Here is a 20,130-nt window from a genome sequence, read left to right as displayed (position 1 = left end):
CTAGTAAATAAACATACCTGCAACTGGAGACAATTTTCGCATGACACACCATCTCGATTTCCACTGAAACAAAAAGAAATAATTAAATCGACGAAACTACAATCTTATCATACTAGATTTTGCACGCGCAATAAATTTACAACAGAAAACGTTTTAATGACAGCGATTATGTGATTAGTGTACAATGCGATACGTTGACAATCGCAACATGACGCAACAAAATGGCGACGAATGCGGCGCGATCGTTGCGCGGCGAGGGTCGCACACGGCCGCCATTTTGTAATCAGTAACCGGTCGTTCACAACAACAACTGCACGTCGATTTGTCGCGCGATTATGTTTGAAATTAACCCGATTAAATTAATAAAATCTATCAAAAGTAGACCAGCATTGTATACGAAAAATGATCCTATGTACAGTCATAGGAAACATAAGGATAGGTTGTGGCGAGAAGTTTGTATGGAAGTTCACCCCAGCTGGGAGGAATTGAAGCCAGTTGAACGAGTTGAAGGTGGTGAGTTGACCGACTTGTTTACGATGTCGCGAGATCTATTAAAATAAGTTGTTCACTGGTTTTAAGCGGTGTTATGCTGGAAAAAATAAAAAATAATGGCCTATTTAGGTTTCCAAGAACGTGTGTGTCAAAATAAGTATTTAATGCTGAAAATTAACATAGGAATACTAAAAGCATGATCATGGGTCAGTTGACTTTTATAAATATTTATAAATTTAGGTTAATACTGTTGACAGATATTTGAAGTCATCTATAAATACTCTTTCCTCCAACTTTGATTTTGTTCCCTTTGGAGTAGACTCTTGAGACTAAATTTGAATTTGTTTTAATTTTCTATTTATCAATTTTTAATTAACCTACATAAGGTTAAGAATATTGTAAATAAATGTTGTTTATTAGTAATCATATCAATCAAATATTATACAATTTAGTAAAGTATTCACAATTTTCTTAACCTACATAGTAATAATAAAAATAATAGTAAAACAAATTTAGAAAGTTTGATCCCTGTGGCAGTGTGCCTTAAACGCTGGCAGCCTTTTCTCGCTGTATTGTAAACACACATATACATATACTTTTCAAGTTTAAATAAATCATTGGAAGATTGCGTTCCAAAGTGTTTGAAATAATGTTAAAAACTTAAAATAAAAACAGTCCTTGTAATATTATTTCATATTTCAAGTATTATTAAAATGAATCCAACGTATTAAGACGAATGGTCTAGAGTTCACTGACCGATATGTTTTGTGGTTTATAGCAGCAATAAACGTGTTACGCCTAGGGATTGCAATCCGGCGTCATTTTCAGTCCGGCCGGATCCGACCGGATTCCCATCAATCCGGCCGGATCTGACCGGATCCGACCGATTGATTAAATCAAGATGATTTTCGCTTTTTAGTACAAAATAAGTGAGTTAATCAAGTGTCACTGCAGTTATATGTAGGTAGTTTATAAAAAATAAATCACAAATATATAAAATCGACTTTATTGCCTAACCAATGTTAAGACAAATAGACAACAAGAAAACAATTAAAATTTAGTAGTGTACGTAACTAGTAATAATTTTACGACGTAACGAGTAGCTCAGTCTTTCTAGATTTCACTTTCACAGATAGATCAATTTATAAGTAACAATATTAATTATCAAGTAACTATAATATCTAATAGATACAATTAACCTTACGTAATTAACTGAAATGAGATCAAAATCATTATTAAAGTATTTGAGAATGCTAACAAACAAGTCTTATAGGTATTTATGATTATGACAGATACCATCATGATTTGATGAATCTGTCGAACGAATGAATGGCAAAAATTATCACAATAATGAGTTTAGAACTCTTTAGTTTAATCAACTTACGATAAATAATTATTTTAAGTAATAATTGTAAAAAAATATAAGTATTAAAAGAAAATCAATATTGATTTTGAAAATAAGATCGTAGAAAACAAATATTGTTAATTGTGTCATCAGCTAAACGACTTCTAATAGAGCTGCAAATATAGCCTGCGGCCGAAAAGGCCACATTTTCCCATAACCGCTAGCACCGGATCCGGTCTTCGGATACGGTATATTGGTACCGGATCCGGTAACCATTAAATGATGCCGGATCCGCCGGATTACCGGATCCGTTTTTCCGGATTGCAATCCCTAGTTACGCCGTGTATATTACCGTTTTGGCAGAATTTAAATTAAACTTAGCCGATCTTGACTGACAAAAACCGTCAGTTTACCGGTATTTGTGTTCAAATACAAACGATTTTATCGATAATTTCATTTATCTACCTTGCGATAGAGCTTGGCTAGAATTAAAGCTCTGTTCAGCTCCCCGTCAAAAATGATTCCGGTTTTTTTTTTGAAGTTATACTTCTTTAGGCGCGTTATGAAAATTGATGAGAGTGAAATTTTACGATACGCGCGCACCGTTACACAAAATTAACAGAATGAAGTTGCCCACGGAAGATGCTACGGCATTGGACATAATTTAAAAACAACATTCGAATAATAATAGAATTTATGTTACACTTAATGTAAGAGAATAATAATTATTTATTTAATTTTTCAAATGTAAACTGAACTTTATTGACTATAATGACTCCTTTTCCAGTCTTTGATTATTTAATTGTAATTAATTATTTGCATGCAATCAAAAACTATTTTTAATAATGCCAAAGAAGTATAACTTCTTACGCGCGTACATAAGTACACGCACCCTTTTTTTTAAACAGGGGGCAGGCAGGAGTCTCTTCTGATGTTTTTTATATTTCCGAAGCGTATAGGATTTTGATACGGTCATAGTTTAACCTTTGCACAACCGAAGACGACCTTAAGGTTGAGAATCGCTCAATCTCAGTTGAGGAAATAGAAAAAAGCGTAAACAACCAACCCACGCACTAGAAAGTAGTACTTTTTTTGGAAGTCGTCAAAATCCCACAATTTATGACATTCAAACCACGCCAGTCTATAAAATAACACTTATGTTAGTTCAAAGAAAAATGCTTGGCAGGTGTTTTTATGTTTTACAATAAACTCGTGTTAAATTGATTTAAATCTACTTTTATGACGCTATAAACTAATGTCATCCTGTATAATCCTTGAAAGCCTTCGCCTGCTTAGTTCGCTTTCTTGTTTATTTATTTTTTCGTACAGTTAACAAGAATAATATATACCAAAAAAATATTATACTTAAAGCCAAAGATGGAATTCTTAATATACAAATTATTAAATACGTTTCAAGTAATACTTAATTCGTGTTGTGTAATGGTGTATATAAGAATGTTTTCATGTACAATAATTCAAAAGTCAAAATAATTTATTCATATAGGTAACACAATGTACACTTATGAACGTCAAAAAATAAATACCTATAGGTACATTAAATGCGTCTAATTTTACATATACTGCCGGTTCTCAAATCAAGGGCGTAGAACGAAAGAGAAGAACTGGCAATAAACTCTCCGCCACTCTTTTTAATCACCAAGTTTTTTATTTTACACGTTTGTAAAAGGCTGCAACCATTACACCATGTACCACATGATATCTTAAGTAATAAACAATAATAAAATAAATTAAAAACAACGATTTGTCCTCAGTCCAAATAGGAGCACAATTGTGATCTGTGAAAAAACTATAATACTCGTACCGCCTTGGAGTATTTGTCATAGTAGCTTATTTTTAAATAAATAAAATGTATATGTTCTATATATTGATTGTGTCGGGCTTTAATAAGTCAAGTCTGCGAAACAAGTTTCGCTTTTCCGTCTGAAAACTTACAGAACTTTTCTTTGCAGTTCGCGACATCCAGAAGCGTTGGAAAAGCCTCCGGACATGTTACACGAGAGAACTGAAACTACAACGTAGGGAACGATTCAAAGTTGAGAACTCTATAGCAATAAGAAAAAGAAAAAGATATGGATACTTCAACGATCTCAGTTTTCTTGGTGGTGATACCAACGACGTGGAAATCAAGTACAGCGACGATGATAGCGATCCTCTAGAAGCTCAATACGAGACACAAGACATAGATTTCGCCTTTACAGATCCCCAGGAAGTAAGCATAGTGCCAGAAGCGTATGAAGAGGAACAGAGTGATGTATTGGAGAGTAAAAAGAAAGCCAGAGATGAAGATGATGATGATAGGCAGTTTGTCATGTCTCTGATACCGATGTTTAGGAAGCTTTCGGATCGACGGAAGCTCGAAGCTCGTATTGAAGTGATGAAAGTGTTGCAGAAGATTACATTCGACGATGAGGATAAGAATCGGAAATAGATTTATGGAGCAGAGGCTGTTATTAAAAACCACAAAATACCATCCGTATCACCTCGACGTTTGTAGTGACCCACTACTGATCGTTTTCTAAGGCAGTTTTTGCCGCGCACCACCACTATGTGGAACCTTACTTAGGGTCCTTCAAGAAAAGAGCATACTAATTCTTGAAAGGCCCGCAACGCACTTGCGCGCCTTCTGGCAATGTCCATGGGCGGTATCACTTAACATCAGGTGAGCCACACGTGGACACATGATCGCTTGTTGATTGCCGTTGATGGTAAACGATTTTTAGTTTCTACATTAAAATAGAAATAAGCATCTGTGGTTTTAAGTTAATATAAATCTATTTTATTGTTCATAAAATCTTGGACTAGTTTATTCATTGTGGTGTACAGTTATAACTGCACTGTACTGTTGTGTTGTTAACCACATGCAAACATGATTGAATTATTTTTATAATAAAGACTTGAATTTTATTGAATTTTAATTACTATTTTGAATCACAAAGTATCTAGTGAGAAAGTCAATGAATTTTGATTACTTTTAGAGAATTATACAAGTAGGCAAGTAGCCTATTTCTACTTTGCCTGACACACTTCTTAAACAAACAAAAAAATTAAAATAGAAAAACACTTTTTAACAGATTTGAAGTTTTATGTTTTATTATAAATTTTCAATTATTTTACAAAAGTTAATTAGTTAGTTTTCTAAAAGTTATGTCAATAAAATACAATACTAAACAAAAAATTCTTTTGACCAAGTCGAGACTGCGCCTGAATGTCATTGAAATGTCAAATATAAGTGCATATAAATAAGATGTGTGATAACTGATAAGGCGATAAAATCTTTCCACGCCCTTATCAAAGTCTTTGTTATGGAATATATTAAGAACAATAATTTAATATACAACTATATGTTTTGTCTGTTCAATATTTGAATAAAACAGAAATTCTGAAACAAGTCATCATACCGTGTTTTCTGGTTGCCATTTTGACCGCATTTTATCGTGGTTACATAAAATAATCCAAAGTTAGTATTTTAATCGTGAGAACTTAATTGAATGTACTTTCACATTTAAATATTAAAGCTCCATGTTTGCACAAACGCAAGCTATATATTTCAAGATACATGTATAAATTACCAAATAATAAGCGATGTACATTGTTTATCTTACGTCATTAATTTAAGACACTTTGAAAATGGCGTTACTCATAAAAGAGCTTCTTTATCTGGGGTCACGGGTGTACCCTGCCAAGTCGAGCAAAAAAGCGGCAAGGCCAACCTTTCCTACAAACAGTTCAGGCCATTTTGGATAACACTTTGTTGTGGATAAAACTAGAAGCCAGAATATAAATGGCAACCAAGGCAATCCGTTCCTTTAAAACATATAATTTTAATATTGATATGATCACTATAAGATGTTAAGTTAGCTAATTACGTAATAACTTAACTCCCTTAATTCTGAATGTAACCGACTTAATTTTATTATTATTGTAACATTATTTTTCTTTTTTTTGCGTCTGAACCGCAAACTGACTGTTGTGGTCTATGGCAGAATAACCAGCGCTGTGGAACAGTCTGCTCCAAAGCTGAGCCAGAGCCAGTTACAACCACAACACACACACACATTACACACTATTCTTTCATATTTTTTTGTTATTTTTCTCTTTTAATTATTATTATTATTTTGTGTGTTTCGTTAGTATTAAATGTAAGGTCTATTTCTACTACAGTTAAAACCAGACCCAACGGTCGTCACTTAAGCATTGGATATATATATATATATATATATATATATATATACCTCCAGTCTACAATTAAATTATAATTTACTATATGTAACAGTTAACTTTGATACTATAATACAATAATACATGTTGACTATAAGTTTTAACCCATATTTATCAACTGAAATAATGCACTCTTCTACTCGTCTCTTTCTGACTGACTGTGTTTACGCTGTGATGAACAGTGATAGATGAAGTTATAACCGTGTAATTGAATTTAGAGTTTATGAGGTCACTTTTCACATATACAAAAACATTTCAATTAAACTTAGTATAGAAGCAAGCAAAAACATGTATCGCAAATTAATTAAAATGACGCAGCACTTTTATTGCTTGTTGCTGATTCATTGATAGACAGATAAACAATAGAATTATGATGAATATAATAATAAAAATCACTGGAACGCGAACCCAGGATTGAATTGCATTTCATTAAGATGGAATAGCTGAGTACACTGATGTACAGGTCTCCCTCGACTTAGTTCAGGGACTCCAATATCAGTTTAAATAGATATAAAAAAATGTTTTGAATTGATAAACGACCAATTTCTTTCCCTATGCGTTGCAGAGATGTGGGGTCACTCTGCATCTTCTACCGCATTTACAACAAGTGTTCAGAGCTGCTGCAGCTGAGTTTCATCAGACGTCGAGGCAGAAATTTCACCCGTATCACCTCGACGTCCGTTTTCGAGCGTTGTTTAAGGCAATTTGGCGCCACCACCACTATATATGGAACCAACTGCTCAGCGGTATTTCCGAACCAATAAGACTTAAGGTCCTTCAAGCACCAATTCTTAAAAGGCAACGCACTTTATAGCCCTCTGGTATTGAGTGTCTATGGACGTTATCACTTAACCAGATGAGCCTCCAGCTCGTTTGCCCCAACTATTTCTATATAAGAAACAGTTGAGGACATTAAATTATTCCATTGGTACAACTCTTATAAGCCTAGCCTATAGCAATATAATTTATGCCAAGGTCTTTACAATCAATACAATTAATGCTGTAATGCAACTGAAGGTTTCATAAACCACATATTTAAATCAAGACAAATAATCATTTATAACTCTTTGCAAAAACATTCCTACGATTATTGTGTAACTTGTTCGAGCAGTGTTGGCCTAGTGACTTCAGCCTGCTACTCTCATCCCTAAAGTGGTTCGATCACTAGCCGTGCACCAAAGGAATTTATATGTCCGAATGTTTAATGCGCACATAGAAAGAAAGTCCATTGGTGCACAGCCGAGGATCGAACCTACGACCTCAGGGATGAAAGTCGCACGCTAAAGGCACAAGCCGAACACTGCTCATAACGGCAAAATATAAAATAGGGAAAAAGTTGGAGTCTTAGAGTAATAAAATTCTATATATTTATATCTTTTTTTGTAAATAATATGTGGATGAATAAAGTCCATCAAGTCCTCAAGAGTCCATGACTTTTGAGGTACGATTCTGTCCAACAACGGAGTCAAAACACTTCATCGAAAATTCCGTTAATTGCAGCCCCAGAGTTTCAAATTCATTCAGTAGACCATAGAAGTTTTCAAACAGTAGCAATTATATAGAGAAGTATTTAATCGGGCGGAAGCATCGTGAATCATAATAAGATACGATCAGAATGCAGCTAACTGGGCGTTTGTCGATACTATTGTTATTACGTGACTTACATTTCGATTGAACTTTGATGTGGCGCCCCACGTGTAGTGTTACTACTAGAGAAGCGTATACGATACTCGGTTCATAACCGTACTAGGCTATTTTTATACTACTCGTACTCGTTAAACTCAAACTCTAAATAAACTTATTCATATAGCCAAGTCTTATGAAAGTCAACAGAAAAGATGTTAAATGTTCGTCACATCAACACTAACTATGCAAAAAACCCAGTTTGGTATCGCGCAGCCCGGACTTACAACGACCAATATTTAAGCCTTGACTTGTTTTAGCTATCGCGAAATATGGTTAAAAGTAGTATTAAGAATATCCATAGCGCAAAATCACCTCCATCATGAGCATGCCCCACATACACACCTTCACATACTTACCCTCATATTTACTCCATCACACAACACAGCCAAATTAGGTACCACTTAGTTAAATGTCAATACATTTTACAAAATAATTTTTATTACCACCATGATAATGCGGTAGAAGATGCATAGTAACCCCACATCTCTACGCAACGCCAAGGGATCAACCAGGGATTGGTCGTCGACGATTCGTTGAATACAGTCTGTGGATACGTTGAATACAAGTGGAAGGTACTGGGAAGCTAAAGGTGAGAAACTCTATACCGTTGCAAGTGATGGCCCGAAGTGGCCCCGTCTTGCCTTGCCGAGCACACCAAGCTACTTGCTGAGCACAAGGAGGCTAATTTAACTTCTCCCCCCAATACCATCCGTATCACCTCGACGTCTGTCGTTCTACATTGTTTGAACTGGAGCAAATCAATCCCAAGGAGGATCATTTAAATAAGCGTAAAATTTACAAAAAGCTTTATCGATTAATTTACGTTTAACAACGCACTTGCCCCGTTTGCCTCCTATTTACATAAAAATACATTGGAATTTAAAGGATAATGTAATTAAAACCTTTTTGTCCAATTTAATAAAGCAGAAGAATCCATCTCGACACTTCATTTAGCGTCGTAATTTAGTTTCTGGCAATGAGCCAGCCGGAGCCGCGACGCTCATCTCCTTGTAATTTGGCCGCACTTTTTGTACGGTCTTATCTGCGGTTTTTTTTTTAAATTAAACCCACTATCAAATTATTACTTTTGAGATTTTGGCATCAGAAGTTTACGCTACATAGTTTTTATGTTCTGAACTTGTCAGTTGTGTAACTAAGTGTGTTTATATATTTATTTTACAGTCTTTACATAATAAATGTATAAACATACAATGACTACTATGTAATGATGAATATGTATGTATGAATATGTTAATTGATATTGTTATATTCTTAGTGTTGACCTTAGTGGCTTCAGCGTGCGACCCTCATCCCTGAGGTCGTAGGTTCGATCTCCGGCTGTGCACCAATGGACTTTCTATGAGCGCATTTCGCTCAAACGGTGAAGGAAAACATCGTGAGGAAATCGCCAGTTTAGTTTATTTATTTTTATTTTTAACCAAGGATTTTAACGCCATTTAAATAAATTTAAATTATTAATATTGTAATACCTACTATAGACAGACTTCAATAATCAAAACAAAAGGGAATATTTCCAATCGATTTTTATGAAAACACTTGAAATTTGCTGATACCAAATGTTATCAGTTGTTCATGACATTTCTGAATTGATTAGGTCGATATTACCTTATCAAATGCATTACAATACCTATAGATACTAAGGAAAGGTTTTGTTACTATGTTAATATATTCTAAACCTTATTCTGGTCCAATAAGGTTGCGTTTTGATTGATGAAATTTTGAAGCGAGTGGCAGTTGCTCTAGGTATCTTGCTTGTATTACAAATGAAGCGTTTGAAAATTTTGTTGACGATAAAAAAATTATATTATTTATTACGTATTAATTATGTATTATAACTTTTTTCAGCCTCTGTTTAGGGTAATGGAAATATATACTCTGTTCTCGAGTGCCTCCATCTTTGTAAATAATTTAAAAGAAATGTTTGACATTGAAATTGGCGCCTTAGTGTCATTCCGATCTTTCAAGATGGCGTCTAACTTTGCCGCCTTTTCCATGTAACACATTTCGTAACGCTAACTTATTAAATATTGAAATTTGCTATAATAAAACATACATTCACTAAATATATAATAAATCATATTGCATGCGTATAGAGCTAATTACCTTTTTCCCATCACGGAACTTAACAGTCCCCTCAATAATGGAAGTGGCGGGACTTGAGTCCGCCATCTTGGATCACTACGTCACGAGCCGCGATAGCAGCGCCACCACGACATTACACTAAATCATTTTCACAGGTCACTGTTATCACTCACTCGTTCACTGCTATTTCACTATCAGATAATCCTGTAACAAAGAAATTGATAAATATTAGAAATATGTATTGTACACTTAAAAATATTGTTTTATTAACGTAAGTCTCACGTAAAGCGTAATGGTATTTTTTGGTGTGAATTAAACGCCATATGTACGAAGGTGATATACAATTTTATATTGTCTTGTAAATAGATAGATAAAAAAATTTGTGTATTCATTACTAAGAATATATTATATCGATGGCCCCAACGAATAAACGTGCAATCGAAAAACAACAACTTTTCAGGAAACAAAAAAAATGTTTGGAATCACTTTACTTTAATTTAGATATATATAATGAATGATCAAATTAAAGGTAAAAAAAATATCTTTTAGCTCATATATTTTTATAAAAAAAATATTAACAGTTTTCTCAATATTCAAGAAAAAACATGTTATTTTATTATTGTAGTGAATAATATGTGACTTTTTAACAGTATTGTATCACTGCACGTTTATTCGTGTCATAAATGAAGCATAATCAAGTATAGTGAAATGTTACACGGTTATTCTACGTCAATATTTTTTTTTCTGAGCCGTGCTCTGGCTGTCTACAGGCTTATTCTTGTATATTTTGTTGCTTTTTCATGTTTGTAAAGACAGAGGCCCGTTTATTAGCGTAATCAAGATCAATTCATTATTTATGTAATACATCTTTATTAGTGCATGGTATAATAATGTAAATTAGCTTATGATTTTTGATAAAGGTTAAATAAAAAATAATGTTAATAAGAATAATTATTTTTTATTTATCCAATTAAGAACAAATTAAGTACCTATCAGGTATATTATTAAAAAAAAACAGGAAAAAATTAAACAGAGAACAAGAAATAAGTAAGTACTAATAAATATCCTCGTCACTATCGTTGGTATTACCGCGGTGGATCCTAATGGCACCAAATTTCTGTAAAAACACTGGTAATGGTTTAGTATGGCTCCTGAGTCGCAGTCTTATTAAATCCCTATATAAATTGAGTGGTATAAATAGAATTCCAGTGTTTTAGGTTTTCAGCATTTTCTATAGGTTCTCCTCGTCGCCTTCTTGAATTAGTCCTCGTGATAGTTTGCATCTCTTGTAATTCGTCTCCAAAACTGTATCTAAAGTATATTGTATCAGGATGATTATAATAAGAAACTACTTCTTTTATTTGCTCCAATAAATTCCCATTTTTATCTTTCAACCAATTCTTTCCCCTTTATTAACTCTTTCAAATCTATGCAATCAGCTTGTGTCATTTGTTTTACCTGGTACTTGTGTCCGGTAACTTTGACATTCTCTATCAAGGAATACATCAGGTTAGGTGTGTAAAGGGTATGCTTTTTCTTGGAACGCTCAATAGCAGCATGCATAGAATCACCCTCCGATTGGCTATGACCTTTCTCCAAAAACCTATGAGTAATTTTTATGTTAAATTTCTTCGCCGCTAAAGAAAACATGGCGAATACGAAACGATTACGATTTCGCCCTGCACATGAATCAGATAAAAATATATATTTTTTTATTCCTAATTCGACGTGTACCTGGATCAATGACCAAAGACAACTTGCTATTTCTATCGCACCCCTTTTCGCAATCTGATAGTGCCAGACATAGCAGTAACCTTTCTTCTCGATGATATTATAGATCGTGAAATTGTATACAGGATACTTCCGTTTATAATGAAATGTGCCTACTTCACTTTGAGGGATATTCAACACTTTTTCCAGATCAAAACATGCTACAACACTACATCTGAAGAAAAAGTTTCTTTTTCTTGTTCCTTTAATTGCCTGACTAATTGCTTTTCTTTCAAGTGCTTTTCATAATCAGCTTGTAATTGTTCGATCCTAACATCATCAGAAGTTTGGTAAATTGAACATATCTCACATAAATCTTTTTTAGGTTTGTGGAAGGATAGGTTAAACTTTGTATTAAAGATTATTTCATATTGGCGTTTAGTTGCTTTGCATGTTTAATTGTACTGGTTGTTTGTATCTATCCATTCCAAATATAGTCGGTGCATTTTAGAGATATTCAAAGTTTCACACAGATATTGCTTTTGGCTATCTTTCGAGAATAGTGTGATTCAACTCTTTCAAATAAATTTATATGGTCGATTATACTTTTTCAGTCTCTTCTGACATTCTTCTTGGCCTGTTCTTATGAGTTCCTCTGTAGTCTTTTAAATAGTTGTCATCTCCCAATTTATCAATAGCTGTGTATACTACTTGCTCTGTAATGGATAATGTAGTTAAAAACATAATTTTACAAACTTTAATCATGGAATTAGTATCATCGAGTAGTTGATATTATGTTAATGTTTGAGTACGATTATTTTTACGTTCAACTGTAATCTTTTTGACGTTATCTTTCTTAACATGTCGGTTAATAAAATCTCACTGTCTCTCATGGTCCCCGATAGCACAAAAACTCAGAAAAATTTTACTCCTCATATTTTGATGTATCTTTTCGTAACAATTCAATTTGCAGTTGCATGGAGGTCCAATAGATTTTTCTGCGTTTTGTTTGTTAGTTCTAGAACTTTCATAATTTTTACCAGAATTTTTAAGAATTTTGTTTTTCTTATCTTTCCATAAATTAGGATCTATTTTTCTCTTTTTCGTAAGCTGTTCAATGGGAGTTACGGGTCTTTCCTCCGATTCTGTAGTTACAACATCCTGTGATATATTTTGTGTTTCAATACTATGTAAAACACCATCTAAATCGGAAATACTTCTTAGATCGTAAGCCTTATTAATATATAAAACAGTCGGCGTGGCTCACATACCCCTCCCCCGCTTCATCCCTTGTCTATACTAACGCGCTATTGCAATAGACACGATCGGAAGAGTATCCGTATATTAAGCGGTTACTAACAATAACTTGAAATTCATGAGCGAAGAATATTAGTGCTTGAACCTTTACAAAAGTAGAAGAAAGTAGAGAAATTAGTAAAAGATAATGGAATAACTGTAATTATTATATTCAGTGTGCAATGATGCATTACTAGTAAAAGTTGCTTCCATTTTTACACGAATAATCGTGTAAGAGTAATTGCCGAAAGGAGAGGATAGGCACGAGCGGCAGATTGATTTAACGCGTTTATTGTGGTGTACTCTAAGAAACAAATAATATGTAATAGGCGCATGTTTTGTTATTCATGATGATATGAAGATATATTTTCTCCCTACAATAAACGAATATTGTGCTATAAAAGCCTTATTTGAAGTCTAAAATATTTAAAAAAATTTATATAGGTGTATGATAGGCCATTAAAACGAAGAAGACGAAAAAAATTTTTTTGGGTAAGAGCTCTTGCACGTTTATTCCTTGGGGCCATCGATATTGTGTTAGACTCGGGTATTTTTTTAAGTAAAATATACTTGTGTCAGGGTTCCGAACTCCTCCATAACAAATTAAATACTCTATTCCAAATTAAAAAAAACCAATTGTTTTAAAACTATTTATAACACGCAAGTGTGTATATGTGAGTGTGTGGGTGCACCGTGCATGTGAGAGAATGAGTGAGTGTGTGGGTGCAAATGAGGGAATCAGTGAGTGTGTGGATCAATGTGAGTGAGTGAGTGAGTGTGTGGGTGCAAATGAGGGAATCAGTGAGTGTGTGGATCAATGTGAGTGAGTGAGTGTGTGGGTGCAAATGAGGGAATCAGTGAGTGTGTGGATCAATGTTAATGAGTTAGTGTATGGATGTAAATGAGTGTGTGGGTGCATGTGAGTGAGTGAGTAAGAGATAAATCCGTGTTTATCTTTGCATTTAAAAGTAAAAACAATACACTATAACCTATGAAAATATTTGTTGTAAATTGGGTCTCTATCAAAAATACTATCCGTAGTTAATACAAGTCGTAGAATATTCTAAGACCAATGAGCTTCAAATACTATAGGATCTTGTAAATACTATACCGACAGCTGTATGAAAATCCCGACACTTGTTAATTACAATGCAAGTTAGGTTCATTATATTGACTTTTAATTTAGTGAATAACAATTTAAGTATTGCAATAATGGTTTCAAAGGAATTCATTTGTAATTCAAAGTGTGAAGGGTAACTGTTTGTCAGGGGCTTTCGGCTAAATTAAAAAAGTTTTCGATCAATTCGTAACATCTGTTACTTGCTAGTTTCGCATACGTTATACACGATTATTTTCGTATTTAAAGTGGGTTACTACTCAGAGATTTAGTTAATGGTTACTTAAAGATTCTATCGCATAGACCCAGTTCGTGCCAGTGCAGAATAGAATACTCTCGGAATTAAATTACGCGACCAACGGAAAGGTAAATATCGCTGGGAAACAAACATAATTGATGATGAGCAGCTTGCCCTATAACTTAAGGCCCTATCCCAGCACGAATTGCTTTGTCTGTGTCTTGGGGTGGACTGCGGGGCGCAGTGGAGAGCTGGAGAACTGTGGCCCGCCGGCCACGGTATTAGTTATGTAAAACATTAAATTAAGGTGATTTTTTATTTTATAAAATATATCGTGTAAATTTCAAAATCATGTTTATTATACATTTTCGTCATAAAATGAATCCAAAATTTGGCTATATTTGGATTTTTTTTCTATCAAGCGAAGTTATTTAAATCGTGTATCTTTCAAAATGGATACATAAACTACTCAGCTCCCCCATATATTTTTCCATTAGCCCTACTTCAAGAAACGATGACGAAAAATGGAAAGAAACAATGTACTTACTCGTATTTTATTATTCGTGTACTTGCTTTAAAGTACTAAACTAAAAAGGCAAAATTTTAAATTTAAAAGGTTTTCTGCTATCTGTATCTGTTAGTGTTTCAGTGTAACCGCCAAACTGCATTTTCTTTTTATCGTCTGGGCTAGACACTGACAAACTACCTATATCGGACACGAAAAATGGGAAATATGATTTTGCTGACTGTACAAGGTAGACATCTTTTACTAGATTTATTCAGTGGTCACAGCATAATGCAGCTACTGAATTATGTAACGTACAATCGGGTCATAGACTAAGGAACAAATCGTTGTCTATGAATTGTTATTTAGGAATAAAAGTTTTATCTTTTATCGAGAGTTATATATTCTAAACACTATAAGGAAATATATATCATCATTTTTAGGTCTGGGCCTCAGATTTCTGTATATGTGTCATGATTATTTGTCTAATAGGCAAGTAGGTGATCAACCTGTGCCTGACACGCCGTCGGCTTTTTGGGCCTAAGGCAAGCCGGCTTCCTCACGATGTTTTCCTTCCATTCGAGCGAATGTTAAATGCGCACATAGAAAGAAATTCCATTGGAGCACAGCCGGGGTTCGAACTTACGAACTCAGGTATGACAGTCGCTGAAACCACTAGGCCAACACTGCCCTATAGTTATCATATCTAAAAAATATAGAAACGAAAATATCATCATCGCTAGATACTTTTGGGATAACTTAATTTCAAAATAAGCTCAGAAAACAACGTGAAGTTACACGAAGTTGAAGAAGTGTCAGTGTCACACATTAGATAGAAAAATCTGAGGCCCAGACCTAAAATGTTGTAACGCCTTTTGTATATATTAGTGTATATATATATACTTTATACTACAGTCAAGATATACTAGCAAATTCTTAAAACGCATTTAAACTGGAAAATCGACGAAGGATTAGTGAAATTTGCCCTAATCTCTCCACAAACACTATTTTGAATCCGTACATTATTTATTGGCCGCCGGGGGGCCATAACCGTAATGGACCACATGGGGTAAGGGGTCATATAAAAACTTTATGGCGATTGCTCATTTTAATATCTCTGACGTAAACATGGGCAACATACTTGTAGCAATTTCTCAACTTATTCTAGAGTTAAATTATCTAATATAAATCAAATTTGCCTCCTGATGTCTAGTTGCGAGGGCAATAGCCTGTACATTTTTTTTGAAGTGTTATTTCTTTAGGCGCATGAGGGTAAAATTTTTACGGAACGTCACGAAGATGTTTTTGTCGAAGAAAAGGGAGAGACCGATTGATAGAGAGTGAGAAGGGTGAGAGAGAGTGAGAAGGGTGAATTACCTTATAGAATTTTGTTTTATCTCTTACATTTAATTTATTTTTTAGATAATAACAAGACGTGGTATAATTTAGAATTCTTTATTTGAGATTTCAACAAATTATTTTGCATTAAATATAAAATAATAATATATATCATAAATTCTCTTTACGAAATTTAAAGAATATAATTTCTATAAGGTCGCCCTTTCACTCAATCGGTCTCAATTCGACAAAAACGCTGCACATCTTCGTGACGCTAATATTATTATTGCGTTTCATCCGTAAAATATTTACCCTCATGCGCCTAAAGACGTTTCATTTCAAAAGTTTGTTACTTCTGCAAAAAAATTTTGAAGACTTGGTTTGCTCCATGACCTAGTATCATTGCCCTGCTGAATATGCTATCATGTTATTATATATTCAGTCGCATACAAAGAAAACGTCATAAGCTTCAAGGTTCATACCGTCACAGTCTTATTTAATCAGCTGGTCAAACAAAATTTCGTGTAACGTCATTGGTCATAGTAAACAATTTTTGCACTAAATAAAGGATTTTATTGTTATAAACAATATAGTAATAACATGATCTCACCCCACATATACACCCTCACTTTCACACAATCACACAACACAGTTGATTAAGGTATTACTTAACTAAATGTATTTAATTTTTTTATTGATTTTTCCTTTCGTAAATGAACCTTTTTGTATATATTATGGCTTTAGTATAATTGCTTTTTATATGTAATTTATGTTAGTTGTAAAATGAAATAAATGACGTTAAAAATAGTGGCTTCTAGGCAGCTGTCAACAAACTTGGTAGTTTTATAAGAATCATAGAACAGAAATAAAAATTATTTAATGAAATTGTACTAATTCACCTTTCCCCCATTAATTCCCTGTTATACAAAGAAAAAGAAAAACATATTAAAAAAGTATATAAATAGATAATAAAAATTTGTTAAAATTAAAAAACCCCTGTGTCAGTTCCCAGCTCTTCAACAAACTTAATAATTCTAGAACAATGTTAAATGTTTTTTTAATTACAATTTTGGAATTTTTAAAACTTTCCTTACAATTAAGACCTTACTCAAGTATGTCACGAACAAAGTCAGGGGTAAACCTTAATTAATACAGATTACGTAAAATAGATTTCATAGTTTAGCCGGCTGTTATGTGATAAATCATTATATTGATAAAATAGGGTGGGCTCCGGGAATTAATTTGATCCAAATCGCGTTTCGCTAATGTAATTTATTACTATAATTCAATATTGTATCATATTTAGAATATACGCATTACGCATATGCCATCAAAAACTTATTAACCAAGTCTGGCATCGCAGTTCTACTACCTTTGACGTTGAGATTCTTACATCTGTCTTAAATTATAACGTAATTTAGCTAACCTAACTTCTTATATGAATATTACAAATCATTTGTTTTTAATATATAGATTGACTTGAAAATAGCACTTAACAATCTAATTTAATATAACATGTATTACTTGTGAGATTCTTTTGTTCAAACTGACGTACCCCCAGGTATCTAAATGATTGAATTACACTTTACACTGAGAGATCTTTACGTAAATAAAATTATAATTGCCAATTTATGCATTAAAACTTGTAAATCATTGTAATTGTACACACGTTTTTGCTTTCGGCTTTTTATAGTGCTCTGTGATTAAAAAACATTTTAGGCGCGAAATCGTGCCTTTGTCAATTCACAGCTTTGACTCATTCACGGCTAACTTCAGTCCTATCAGTTCAGGTTTAAAAGATATCATTTCACTATTTATGCATTAAAATGTGTAATTCATTGTAATTGTACACATGTCTATTTGCTTTTTTAATGTTCTGTGATTTAAAAAACATCACAATCATTTTAGGCGCGAAATCTTTCCTTGTCATTGCTTTGTTCCATTCACGGCGAACTTCAGTCCTATTAGTTTAAAAGATATCACTTCACAGTTCACTTAACAAATACAACAGTTCCTAACTTCACTCTTATTTCCTAGTTGTAAAAGAACAATCGTTACCTTCACAGATCAATAGATATTATTTCTAAAGATTTTTTGCAAACATCTGCTAAGGAATTGATACGCACTAATATTATCTGTACCGTTAATTTTGCACCCACTTTCCCGAACAAAGCTTATTGTTATGACCATCTGCGTTGTCTAGTAGACTAGGGCTGTTACTTCTGAGAAAATAGCGTGAGTCAAACATATATTATTATTTTTTTATTTGGACCACAAAATTAGGACAAACAAATTGACGTACTTACATAAAAAAATATTTAAAATTGCAGCAATTCCGGTACAAATAAAACGTATTTGTTAATTTTGGCATAGTCTGTTACTGTCAAAAGTTGACACATGACAATCAGATGTGTGATGATCATTTTTATTTCATAGGCAGGTGGTACATGATCAGCCTCCTGTGCCTGACACACGCCATCGACATTTCTTTCATTTTTCCTTCACTGTTCGAGCGAATGTTAAATACATAGAAAGTAAGTCCAATTGTGTACAGCCAGGGATAGAACCTACGACCTCAGGGATGAGATTCGCACGCTGACCAACTAGCCACTAGGCCAACACTGCTCCTAACAGGTTATTATACAATCATTAACTCAATAAAACTATTATAAGTAAAGGCCGATTTACATTATCTTAGTGTTTAGGAGAGTGCTTTAGTACAACTTGAAAGGCAAGTTCTTTAGCGTAGCGTTTACTAAAGCAAGTAGCGTTTACATGTTTCAACTAAAGTACTATCCTAAAATACTCTCCTAAACACTAAGATAATGTAAATCGGCCCTAAAGACCAGTATTTTCATCACAGCGTAAGATGTTTTTATGAACAAGTGTTTTCGAGAAAAAATACCCAGTATAAAACCACACATTTGCGATTTCTCAAATTACCTTAGACCACCGAACGAGAACAGGTTTTCTAGATCGCAAAAACCAACGTAAAAAAGCGAAGCCAATGTAATACAAATCTGTAAGCAATTATTGCTTATTGCTGATAAAACACTACATGTATTTCTATTTACCATTGCTTAGAGCTGGTGGAAACGATTAACTGACACCGCCCATGGACACTTAAACTTATTACTTTTTATAAGAATAAAAATCATAGCAAAATGTTCCATATGTTGGTACGAAACTAAGTTCGCGGGGGCAGCTAGTTATAAATATATATATATATATATGTTAGCTTGTTTTTATATTTCTCGTGTAGATCATAGTTATTAAGTTATTATTAAAAATAGAAGAGACATTTATTTTGAATATTTATTATTTACATTATTTTGAATTTTATAAGTGATTTTGATAATTCTTTTAAATTCACGTAAAGAAATTATAATAATTAGATTAGATTCTTTAGATTATTAATTATCTGTTAACTGATATTTCATTTTAATTTGTTTGTTAGTCTGTGGAAAACATCATAGTTTTGGCCTGTCATTAAAATTTGAATTCGAAGATTTTTTGTTAGAACATCTTGGATTATAAAAGATAAAAAGTGATTGTTTTCCAGTAAAATAAGAAATTCTCACATTTGAGTTTCATTCATATCCATACTAAAATTATATAGGTTAATTTAATGAATACATTATTTACTTTAATAATAGTTATACACATATATAATTAGATTTATAAATCGGGATTGGGGCTTTTATTAAGTTTACTTTAATATTGTTAAGGTAAACGAACAGTGTCCTGTATAGTTATTCTTAAACCCTCAGATTCAGAAACGTCACTTAAAGAGAACTAGTATCCCATACATCAAATTCCAATACATTTTTGACGTACCAAATACTTACCGCTGAATCTCACCTTGAATTGCGTTAATGTGCAAGCGCAGTTTCACAAAATTAATTTGGACGTTTCAAGTAGGAAAAGCAGATCCTCACTTCACGAACATATCAAATTTCAAAATTGATTGCTTCTTGATTGGCTACAGTCACAAAAAGCCTATTTGCAACAGCTGCAAGCCCTACCACAGATTCATCAACACCTGCTTAACATCTATCTCC

General features: G+C 33.4%; 2 protein-coding genes across 2 annotated transcripts in view; one reads left to right on the top strand and one right to left on the bottom strand.

Moving 5' to 3' along the window:
* Positions 1–20,130, bottom strand: part of LOC125060638 — a 120,564-nt gene that overhangs the window by 84,883 nt on the left and 15,551 nt on the right. Inside the window, exons 2-3 of the mRNA XM_047665613.1 lie at positions 9,887–10,069; positions 18–63 (exon numbers count right to left, since the gene is read on the bottom strand). Coding sequence (XP_047521569.1) covers positions 18–63; positions 9,887–9,952 — 112 coding nt within the window. The 5' untranslated portion in view covers positions 9,953–10,069. The remainder of the gene's footprint in view (positions 1–17; positions 64–9,886; positions 10,070–20,130) is intronic.
* Positions 272–4,762, top strand: LOC125060639. The gene is made up of 2 exons (XM_047665614.1): positions 272–513; positions 3,808–4,762. Exons 1-2 carry the CDS (start codon positions 336–338, stop codon positions 4,284–4,286), a joined length of 657 nt encoding a protein of 218 aa, XP_047521570.1. The 5' UTR covers positions 272–335; the 3' UTR covers positions 4,287–4,762.

This window comes from Pieris napi, chromosome 22 (assembly GCF_905475465.1).
Source record: "Pieris napi chromosome 22, ilPieNapi1.2, whole genome shotgun sequence".
NCBI classification, from domain to species: domain Eukaryota; kingdom Metazoa; phylum Arthropoda; class Insecta; order Lepidoptera; family Pieridae; genus Pieris; species Pieris napi.
This window is presented reverse-complemented; position numbering and strand designations above follow the sequence as displayed.

Coding starts and splice junctions, on each gene's coding strand:
- LOC125060639 (XM_047665614.1), top strand. CDS start 336: ATGTTTGAAATTAACCCGATTAAATTAATAAAATCTATCAAAAGTAGA. Junction 514..3,807: donor AGTTGAACGAGTTGAAGGTG/GTGAGTTGACCG, acceptor TTTTCTTTGCAG/TTCGCGACATCCAGAAGCGT.